Here is an 11,804-nt window from a genome sequence, read left to right on the forward strand (position 1 = left end):
TTTGAACGCCGCTGATGAAATGTAAGAGTCATGATGGCTCATTTTACCATATGTGGTGGACTTGTGAAAAAGCTGCAGACTTTTGGACAAAAGTCCACAATGAAATGCAAAAAATATTGAAATGCTCTTTTAAAAAAGCACCCGAAATTCTGCTTTTGGGTCTTAAAATAGAAGAAGTGAACACGACTAAAAAGACTTTACTTTGGTACTTAATAACAACAGCGAGAATGTTGTATGCACAATTTTGGAAAACAGAGAAAGTACCAGAGATTGAAGATTGGATACAAAAAGTTCTGTTCATGGCTGAAATGGACAAAATCACAAAAAAGTTGAAAGGCAAAGAAGACAACGTATTTTTTGAAGAATGGAATGACTTTAAAATTTATCTGGAAAAGAACTGGGATGTGAAACAAAATTTAATATGTTTAGATCAATATTAGGCTAAATGAGGTTATCTTAAAACTGTAATGATAAGAAAAATGATATAATCGATGATATACAATAATGTGGAGGGTAAGGGGGAAGCATTGCGGGAAGCCACAGGAGGGAGGGGAGGAAATGGATATAGGTGAATAATGGAAAATTGGAAATGGTTAACTGTAAAACTCTTATGGAAAATAATAAAAATTTGTTTACCAAAAAAAAAAGATTATGTTCTTCTGCCAATTGTAAGAATGTGTTTGGAAGTTCATTATCTTGTTTCTGTTTTCCAGTTATTGTTTTTCTATCTAAAAACTTATCAAAGACAGCATTGGAATCATCATTCAGGCACATTTCATCATAGTTTTGTTTTGAGATAAATTCTTGTAATATATTTTTTTTAATTTCTTAATGTTGGTTGGGAGCATATATATTTATAATTAAGGTTGTTTTACTTTGTCTTTGTATTTGAACTATCAAGATTTTATCATCTTCAGAGCTGTAGACTAATTCTGGATGCAAATGTTCTTTAACATATGTCACTACGCCTCTCTTTTTTTTTCTTTGTCTGAGGAAATGAAGTTTTTTCCAAGTTTTTTGTTCTCCAAATATTTTTGGGCAGAGTATTTTATATGGGTCTCTTGTAGGCATATCACATCCAGTTGCATCTTTTTAAATTGTTGAAAAATCTGTCTTCTTTTTTGAGGTGCATTCAGTTCATTAACATTTGTTGAGACTATCTTTATTTTTCTTCTATACATCATTGGTCTGAGTTTTATTGTCATCTTTATTCTTCAGTTGAAGTCTTGTAACCATCTGGGGTGTTGTGGTCTTTCCAGTTTTTCTAATTTTTGTAGTTTTTCCATTTCCTCCAGTTACTCCTTGTGTTTCTTGCTGGTCCTCCTCTGTAGTTTCTATTTCTTCTTCCTCAACTTCCAGTTCTCTGGCGTATGTTTTTAAAAATTCTTCTGCTTTAAAAATTGAGTTGATTTTGTATAGTTTCTCTTTAGAAGTGAAAAAAATGCATTCTGAAAGTAGCCATCTACACGTGATTCCATTCTTTCTAAGAATATTTCTAAACTCTATATATTCCCTTCTCTTTCACTCTCCATGGAATTTCCTTTAAAATCTTAATTTCTGTTTCTTCTATTTGTAAGGGTTTTTCATTTGTTGCTTTCAGAATTTCATCTCTTATTGGCCTTTTATGGAATCTCATGTGCACTTCTCTTGGAAGTTTATTTCTCCTTGCATATGCCAAATTCATTCTATAAGTAACATCAGTTTCATTATATAGTTCATCTGTGTTTTCTGCTTCCATATAGCCAATATTTGTGCCATTTCATATTTCAGCTGCTCATCTTGTTTTTCTGGAATATTTTGAAATCTCAAAATATATGCTGCCTTATCAATCTAATTTAGTAAGAGCTTCTTCCATGAAATTTTGCTTAGATTCCACAGTTTTTACTTTGAGCTGTACCTTTTCAGATTTGTCCTCCATTTGATTAACAGTTTGGGCCAAGGAAGAAATTTCTTTTCTATTTTCTTTGAGTTGGTTTTGTACTTCTGCCATCTGATGTACCATTTGTTGTGAGAGTGTATCTAGTTGAATTTGCATGGGATTGACAGCTGTTGTCACAGCTTCTTGTATTAAGATTTGTAATTCCTTTGCTGAAATCTGTGTCAAACTGGCAGCTACTGGCTTAGGTTGGCCAGGAGAAGGACCAGAAGGAGGGGTTTTTTTTTATTCATCATATTATTAACAATATTATTTACTATATTTTAAATTACTGCACATTAAACACCATCAAAACCAAAGAATCTGTTAATATTCACAGGTCCCCTCTCAGTCAATATCTTAAGTTTAACCTCCTTTTTTTATTTCTTACAAATACTCTCAGTATAGCCTCAAACAAATTATCAACAGTTTACATTTCTCTCAAGAACAGATTGTACTTTTGTAATAACAACATGCAAAGACATAACAGTTCCAAATTAAAAACATAACCTCTGTGGAAATGATGTATGGAAAGTGAAAGTAAGTTCCATTCAATTTACAGGCTCCTCCTTTCTTCTTTGTCTTTAATTTGTAATCCAAATAAATGGTTATAAAAATTTATAATCCTTTAAAGTAACTTAATGTAAATATATAATCCTTTAGGGTATCTTCATGAATAATCCAAAGAAAACCAAATTATAATTCCAAGTGGGGTTTAAAATTATAATCTACTGGTTCACCAAGCATCAAATTATATTTGAAGAGTTATATGAGTCTGTTAAAAAGTTTTAATTCCAGGTATCAACAATTTTTTCAGCCTTTGCCTCCCCTTTTTCTTTTGACCTCCTCTCTTAAAGGACTATATCAAAATGGAGAGTCTTTTCTGAATTCAATGCTTTAATAGTACTCACGGTGGTAGAGTTTCTTTTAAAGTTCTGTATGGGGTGATTTTGTTCCCTTTGTCCCGATGATTCACGGCTCTGCAGCTATGGAGTCCATAGGTGCTCTCGCACAGGTTTGGGCTTCAAGCTGATCTCGGACTCAATCCACTTGCTGCCGCTTGTGGAGAGTCCAAGATCAAGGCCCTTGCTTGGTTTCCTCTACAGGGAGATCCATGGGGGCTCTGAAGGTGTTTAAACCCCCTCCAAACCCAGCAATCCAGGTAGCTTCACGGGAGCTCTCCCGGGGCTGTCTGCCTTCACCATGCCGAAAACCGGAAGTCATGTTTAGGAATGTCCTTATGTAAATCTTTATTACATTTAATTTAGCAATTAGTCCTTACAATGTGTTGAAATTAATTGTACTGGCATGGCTTATTACATTCCAGGTCCAATATGGATTTTTCCAGCATGATCTTGGACACTTTTCAGTCTTTCAGAAGCCCAAGTGGAATAGACTGTTTCATTTCTTTGTGGTAGGAGTACTTAAGGTAAGGATCCTATACTGTGATAGTTTTTGTCAAGTAAGTGTAGCAGTAGCTTTTTTATGCAGTATCCAGGGGTCATTTCCTGCAGGAGTGCACAGGAGCGAAGCTCCGGTAGTAAAGAGCCCAGGGGGCGGGCACATGCAACAAGCCCCACCCCCTGCTCCCAGCAGCCCTCAGTCAGAGCAAGAAGCAGCCAGGTAAATTGCAGAGCTCCCCCCTGGCCCCCCGGTTCAACACAGTCCAGTGGCACGTTTAAGAGCAAGTTCTATTTAGGTACAAGCTGTCCCTCCTCTGCGAGAACAGATCTGCACATCCCCCCCCCAATAGCTAGCAATCAAAAACAGTCCAGTGGAGCCTGAGCGGTGTGTGTTGCCGGTCAGGGAGGCTGAAATAGAGAATAATGGTTTGTCCAAGGTCAGCAGGTGATAACTCCAGAGAGGCTGGTCCATCAGGAAGTAGCTCAGCTGAGAAAAGGAGAGGAAAATACCCTTCTGGCTAGAATTGTTGGGTCTAATCCTCTTTAGATGTGACAAGTTCTCTCTCTCGCTCTCTGTCTCTTTGTCTCTCTCTGTCTCTCTCTCTCTCTGCTTCTTTTGCTTCCCTCTCCTATTAAACGCAGAGCAGTTTTGTGATGACTTTCAGTTTCCCTTTTCTCTATGCTAAAGTTTCTATTTCCTTAGGGCTGCAGGGAACAGAGGAGGTGCAGCAGGAGAAAAGAGTGACTCAGGAGACTGTGTGCCTAAGAGGCACGCCATTTATCCCATGTTCATGCCATACAGCATTGTCCCTAATTGACAATTTGGTTACTTCAAAATGAAGCAAAAGAATATTCATTATCCTCCATCCAAGACTTTCAGGTCAATTTCTTCAAATGCTTCAAAATTGTTAGAAGGACAAGGAAGCAAGAGAGAGAAAATGGAATAGAGAGAAAACACCTGAGTCTTTTTATCCATCCTACCAGAATCCTACTCAAAGTTGAACAAGTTTATATAAATAGATTTATCTCTATGTACTCTGTATGCTGCCATAAATGTTATAGACAGGATGGTTGATTCCTTGAAGTTCTATGTATGGTGGCATCTATAGGGTTGCTATGGTTTTGATATAGGTATTTGTGCTGGTTATAGAACAAATAGAATTAGGCTGCGATCACAAGCACCTTTAGACCTGACATAGATGCAAATGCCTGATGAACCTAAAGGGAGAGATCAGACAGCAACATCTGGGAAACATCCCGTAGTCATTGGCAACCCGTGCTGCTCCACTATGGAAGTGGAGTTAAAAGACACTGGGGAAAGTCCAGTAGTAAACGGGTTCCAATGGACCACGGATGGACTTTCCCCTGTCTGATTGCTCAAGCATGCTCTCAAGCCATCAGGATGGTCTGATCAGGCCATCCCGGCTTGGTATTGTTGGTCCCCCCCCCCTGCAGTATGCACATCACCGCATACTCCATAGGGGGCCCTCAGTACTGAGGTGCGATTCCTTGTTTATGTGCAAGGGAAATAAATGGCAAAAAAATTACTCACCCACAGTTGCATCTGATCACACAGTGACGGGCTGTGCCCGCAGCTACAAAAAGAGGTGTGATCTTGCAACTGTGTGTCAAATTCCTCCAGAGGGAATACCCTCGCTTCCCCTCCACTCCAACTGGCGCGTGTGACCGCAGCCTTATACTACTACTGCAACTCTGTATGCTGGAGGAAAGATACATGCTATAACTCATTCCATGAATAAACAAAGTCTATTTTCATTGGATATTCAGGGTGGGCCACCAAGTCAATGGAACTTCATGCATAACCAGCATCATGCCAAACCCAACTGCTTCCGTAAAGACCCTGATCTCAACATGCACCCTTTCCTGTTCACCTTGGGGAAGCCACTTTCTGTGGAGGTAAGACGGTAGGGACTTGGACTGCAGATGGTCATGAGTAGCTATAGCCTCTTGTCTCCTAAATAAGACCTTTGAGATTGCATGCTGGTACATTCCTCTGAAATAGTAGAGGTGGTAGTAGGAAGAACTTTTATTGAAAAAGTGGTTCTCAAAATTTTTGACGTGGGAGCCACTTATAAATCTGTTCTACTATTCTGGACCTACTTGCAAACTAATTCCACACTGTTCTCCCTCACCATGATTAAAATTCAAGAATCTTATATTTCAAACACTGAAATGCATACTTCATTTTTCATTTGTTTGGTATTTATTAATATTGTATGTTATTATGCACATTTGTTATTAAACATCTGTACACCATCTTTCTTCTCAATTAAGGTTCTCAAGGCAGTGAACACTTAAAAAGAGAATAAACAGTACATATAAATAAAACCAACAATTAAAAACAAACAAGAAGGAGGGTCAGTAAGGGTATGCCAGATAAAACAGAAAAGTCTTGAACTGCTGGCTGAAGACAATGATTGAGTTGGGTAGACACATCTCCCTGGGGAGGGAATTCCATGATTTTGGTGCCACCCATCTAGTGTCAGATGATGGGGTCCTCTGAAAGTAGCTGGGTAAGTTTGCATGGGACCAGGTGATCCTTAATGTAGGCAAGTCCCAGGCCCTATAGGGCACCTTGATTTTGGACCCAGAAGCAGATCGGAAGCCAGTGCATACGGAACAAGACTCCAATCCACTCCAAACAGCATTCTTGCCATTGCATTCTATACCAACTATAGCTTCTGGACATCCTCCAAGGTCAGCACTTACTAGAATCTATTTATTTTATTTTACTTTATTGGGCTTGTATCCCACCCTCCCTGCAAGCAGGCTCAGGGCAGGTTCCATCAATGTTCATACAATATACCAATAACAATTAAAACCATTTTAAAACAATAAAATTAAAACAATACAATACAGTCATTATAAAATTATAAAGTACTGTGCGGATCTAATCAATAACTCAGTAACAAAGATTGAAACTATAGAGTGCATTGCAGTAATCTAGTGACACAGTGACAACAACATCTTTTTTACTCAAGAAAGGCCACTGCTGGCTCACCAGTTGGAGCTGGTGAAAGGGGCCCCTAGCCATCACTGCTATCTGTTTATCCAACAAAAGGCCCTGTTCCAGCAGCACCCCCAGCATGCAAACCTGATCTTTTAGGGGCAGTGCAACCTCTAGAACAGGAGACACCTCAAATCCCAAGCTAGTCCTTCTGGACACCAGTAGCACCTCCCCTTCTATTTATTTATTGGTCCTCTGTCTAGGACCACACGCACGCACACCACACTTACCATGGCTGAGGGGATCAGTCCTTGGACCACTTGGACATGGGAGATGATGGAGGTCAGGGCTGGAGCAGGGTGCAACACAGCCCAGGCTGGTTTGGAGCCCCATGACACAGCAGATGGTGAAAAATGTGGCGTTGGGGGAGTTGTCAGTCTGCAGCAGCCAGTGAGGCTCAGTGCAGCAGCCAGTAGGGAGCTCCAGGAGTGATCTCCTGGCACATCTTGAAGATTTGTAGACACTGGGGAAGTGGCAACAATCACAGGAATGTACAGCTGCCAGGCACCCAGCCCCAGGTATGTCAGGAGGAAGGGCAGAGAAGAAGGCAGGCAGCCTCAGCCTCCTTGGGCTCAGCTGAGCCTGGAGCTCTGGCTCATGAGGAGGAAAAGAGGGACAGAGCAAGGGGAGGAGCCACCCACATAGGAACCCCATTGCCCCCCAGAAGTAGTCACCCTGGAAGGCCCAGCCCCTAGAAAAGAAGAGTCTGGGGTTATCCCACCCCCAGGGAGACCTTTAATAGGCAGTCTAGGACAGAGCCATGGAGCAAGTGCGAGGCCACTTCCCAAGTTGCAGGGAAGAGGACTGATATGTGCAGGGGAGAGGGTAAGGTTGCCAGCTATGAGTTGAGAAATACCTGGAGATTTCGGGGGTGGAGCTTGGGGAGGGTGAGGTTTGGGGAGGGGAGAGACCTCAGCAGGGTCTAACGCCATACAGTCCACCCTCCAAAGCAGCCATTTTCTCCTGGGGAACTGTTGTTGGTCATCTGGAGAGCAATTGTAATAGCAGGAGATCTCCAGGTTCCACCTGGAGGTTGGCAACCATAGGAGAGGGAGCTGGCTGGAAGACCCCCCCCCCCCCCCCGCAATTCTTTCCCAGGGTACTGTCCAGGGCAAAGTGGCACCCTTGAGGACAACACAGCCCTGGGCTCCTTCCCTGTGCCAAAAGAGAGAGACACCCTGATTCATGCCCAAAACGTCCTCCAGGCACCTGTTCAGAGCTCCACAACCTCCCTGAGATTCACTGGAAGCACAAGACAGAGGTGAGTGTCACCTGTCTATCGGTGGCAACTCAGCCCAAATATCTGGATGACCTTTCCCAGTGATTTCATGTAGATGCTGAAAAGCATGGAGGTAAGATGAAACTTTGTAGGACCCCATAGGACAGTGGCCAAAGGACTGAGCTGAGCAGTAGCCAGCACCCAGACCACCCTTTGAAACCTACCTTTAAGGTAGGACCAAAACCACCACAATATGGTGCCTCAGTCCCAACCTCAAAATGCAGTACATAAGGACACTGTGGCCCCGGTCACACGGGCTGGATATTACGGGGGGGAGGCATGGCTAATTGCCCTGGCACAGTTTGATGCATGATTATGAGGTCAGATGCGCCGGCGGCACACCACAGGTCCTTCCCTCGGCGCCGGCGGGTAAACGAGGGACCAGAGGGGAATGCCGCAGGCCAGCGCGATCACACCACGGGCGTCTGGAGGCAGCCCGTAGCAAACGTTTACTAGTACCTTGGAGGTACTAGTTTTTTAACTCGCATTGTTGGTGGTAAGCCACAGGTGCGCTTCACTTCCCAGATGTTGGGGTGTGATCGTGCCCGGAAAACCCGCCCACCATCCATGCCTCTCCCGCTGCAACTTTGGCGTGTGACCGGGGCATGTGATCTGCGGAGAGGTCCAGGAGAATCAACAGAGTTGCACTACCTCTCTACGCTATGCAAAAGCAAAACAAAATTTGCCATCAAGCCTCCCAGAAACTCCTCTCCCAACTCACTCTGTACCATCTTGTCCCTCCTGGCCTTGCAACCTACCTCCAAGAGAGTCGCAGTCTGAGTCCCAACCCACAATTGGTGAACCACTCACTGAGGAGATTAACCATTCCCTCCCTTAGTTTTATATTGGTGCTTTACAGTAATTCTGTACCCCTTTTATGGCAGATAAATTGGTGTCCTTTCCTGTACTGAATTCCATAGGAAGAACCTGTCATTTGGCAAAGGAAATCATTAGATTTGGCTTTTGGACACCCTAAGGCCTTCTTGCAACTATATCTTTCTTAACCTTAGTTTTTATCTATCTTGAAAGTACTGGGTTCGCCACATGGAGGACTCGGACAACGACATGCGTTTGCACATGTTTATCTTACTTCACACTGGAACTGGAAAAACAGCCCTGCAAGGCCAACTATATACACACCCACCCAGCACACCCACAGTCCCGTTGGAGGGCTTGAATTTCCTGCCAAAGTTGCTATTGGTGAATGCTGGTGGAACTAGGATCCTAGGTTCCTATCATTTAGAGGAGCTAGCTCCTGACTGTAGCCGCGGACCCCTGGTGGTGGTCCGCATACATAACACTATCATTGTCTAGGTTACATCACTATTTTTTCATTAAATTGCGAAGGATGGAAGTTTACAGTTCTTACTGGTGTTTATTTGACCCCCAAGTTTAATTTTTGTGTTCTGTTCTCCATCTACAGCTTGGCAGAAAGAAGAAGAAATACATGCCTTACCAGTACCAACATTCATATTTTTCCAGTGAGTACCTGTCATTTTGCTTTAAAAGCCTAAGGTTGCAGTCCTATTTATTAATAAAAAATTATACCCCATTATTCTAGTCAAGGACTCTGAAACAGAGAACATATTAAAATAGTAAAATTAACAGCATAAAACTAAATTAATGAGAAATAATCTTCTTCACTCTTATGAAAGAGTAGCTCCATTTGAAAGCTCTTGGACAATTCTATAGCATTAGGCTGCTGAGAGCCACCATGGGACCCCAGACAAAGATTCCATCTGCCCCCACCCCATATGACCCTGATCTAAACTGAATATCATAACAAAAGAAATTACTTGGCTGGCTGTTGCCATGCATCTCTCCTTATATATAATTGAATAGTGGGTGCCAAAGTTCTAATTCTAAAATGCACTCCCTTAGTGTATGGCTGATGGCACTGCTCCTCAGCATATATCGCCACCAATCAGAAGGCAAAGCCCGGGTCCCGCCCACACCACAACTGCTGCGACAACCTGGTATTTTGCATATGGAAGCTGATTGGACTTCAGGCCATTCCCCCCCCCAAACCCCCCCCCCCCCCCGCAAGGCAGTTGTGCATAACATACCTCATAGGGGAGAGGAGAATGGGTAACAATGGTTACCACTCTCCAGGTGAGGGCTACAGATAACTCAAACATACAAATGCTCTTCAGGTAGCAGAGATCAGTCCCTCTGGAGAAAACAGTGGACTCTGTCATTAAACCCTGCTGAGGTCACCACAGGAAACTGACACTGTTTGCCCAAAGCCAGAGCACTCTCCCAGAGCCTCTTTCTAGATCCCGTTGAATTTATTTCCGCAACGGGCATTATTTCTAGTCTATATATATAAAAGAAAGTCCCCTCATCATAAGATCAACACCCAGGTCAAACCCCTGGATTTAGAAACACCAAATTTGGGGAGAGCACTCCTACCATGATATAGATGCTCACTAAGAAGGGATTTTTAGAACTTTGACCCCTAAGGGGGTCAAAAGGGGTAAAATGTGCTCCCCCCATTGCTTCCTATGTGGCTGTCAGGCTGCTGCCTCCTTGCACCCCCCACTCTCTGATTGGTCAGCTGCAGAGCTCAGTGTTCTGAGGTTAAAAAAAAACAGTTACAGGAGACTGCAGAGAGCTAATGACAACTGAGGAAATCAGGAATGGCCAACCGCCTGTGAGGTGCAGCAATGCTGCTGGCCCAGCCTCCCCGATGGCTTCAGACATGCTGCCCCCAATTCCTACACCTGAACGTGGTTCGTATGAACTTCCTTAATATCTGATTGCTTGGATGTTGTTTTGAATACACAGTTAAGTTCCAATTCTTAAATATAACATAAATGGGAAGCATTTTTGTTAAAAAGGGGGAGGTATGTCCTGCACCCCCAAAAAAGAATTCAATGCCCAGGCCAAACCCCTGCACCAAGAAACCCAAAATAAGGGGAGTGCATTCCTACCATGACATCAACCCCCACTACAAAGTGACTTCTGAGAAACATGACCCCTAAGGGGGTAAACAAAGGGGGAAAATCTGTTCCCAATTGTTTTCCATGTGCCAGGCAGGCTGCTGCCCCTGTGCCTCCCCCCCTCTGATTGTTCAACTGTGTAGCTCAGAGTTCTGAGGTAAAACCTGCCTGCTTGCACCCACCTCCCTCTGACTGCTCAGCTGTGGGTCTCAATGTTCTGAGGTAAAAACAGTTAAAATAAACTGAAGACAGTTGAGGACAGTTACAGAAATCAGTGATTCAAGACTCCTGAATAGACATTTCTCTTAACAGCCAGCATGGCAATTGAGTTTATGAATGTTCATGGGGAGAGAGTTAAGGACCTTTCCAGGAGCCATTTTGCTGTGTCCCTCCCTCATGAACCTGAAGAAATGTCCACCACATCACCACTCCCTCAGACCAACTCCCCCTCACACCTATCACCTCTTACTGCCCCCAAGAGAGCTCCTGGCAAATGTTGAGCCAGATACACCAACACTACCAGGAGGAGGCAATTTAGGAATGCGGCAAAGTTCAAGAGGCTGCAGTTCCCCTTCAAGGTCTGCTTTCCTATGACCATCAACAAGTCCCAAGGCCAGACACTGAAGGTGGCAGGAACTGACTTAACAGAGGACTACTTCTCACATGGACAGCTCTGTAGTGTCCACTGACCACCACCGGAGGTCAGGGCATATACCCGAGCTTCAGTTTGGGAAGACAATGGGGACTAGGATCCTAGTCCCTCCACTGGGGAACCAATGGGAGCCATGGCGGGAGATTCAAACCCACCAATGGTGACCAAGGGGTGGTCCCCAGGTGTGTATATAGTTGGCCTGCCGGCCGTTTGTCTTTGTCTTGTTGTGTGCCTAATAAAGCGTGCTATGCACCATGTCGTTGTCTGTCGTCGATCCATGCGGCTCCCACTACACAATAGTGGCGACGAGGATGGGATCTAGCCGCATCTGAGCCGGGCCGTCGCGAGGAACCAGGAGGACGCTAAGCAGCCGATCCGATGAGCGAACCATCGAACAACTCGACCGCTCCTCCCGCACCCCCTCCGACGCGCACAATGGCTACCGCTCCCGGGCTAGGGCTGCTACCGCCCTTCGACACAGCCCGCCCGCAAGACTGGGCCTCCTGGGTCCAGGGCGCCGAGTCAGCGCTTGAATTCTTCGACATCACCGATGAAGGCAAGAAGCGGGGTTTCCTCCTGGCCTCC

The 11,804-nt window shown here is 44.1% G+C and overlaps 1 protein-coding gene across 1 annotated transcript in view; it reads left to right on the forward strand.

Annotated features, from left to right (window-relative positions):
* Positions 1–3,183: 3,183 nt before the first annotated feature.
* The window catches only part of LOC107121912 (fatty acid desaturase 1-like), a gene marked incomplete at its 5' end in the record, with an annotated part of 30,525 nt that continues 21,904 nt past the window's right edge, over positions 3,184–11,804 (forward strand). The window contains 3 exons of the mRNA XM_015424925.1: positions 3,184–3,344; positions 5,107–5,235; positions 9,049–9,106. Of these exons, the coding sequence (XP_015280411.1) occupies positions 3,184–3,344; positions 5,107–5,235; positions 9,049–9,106 (348 nt within the window). The remainder of the gene's footprint in view (positions 3,345–5,106; positions 5,236–9,048; positions 9,107–11,804) is intronic.

The sequence above is a fragment of the Gekko japonicus genome, unplaced genomic scaffold (genome assembly GCF_001447785.1).
Source record: "Gekko japonicus isolate JY-2015 unplaced genomic scaffold, Gekko_japonicus_V1.1 scaffold1541, whole genome shotgun sequence".
Taxonomy (NCBI): Eukaryota; Metazoa; Chordata; class Lepidosauria; order Squamata; family Gekkonidae; genus Gekko; species Gekko japonicus.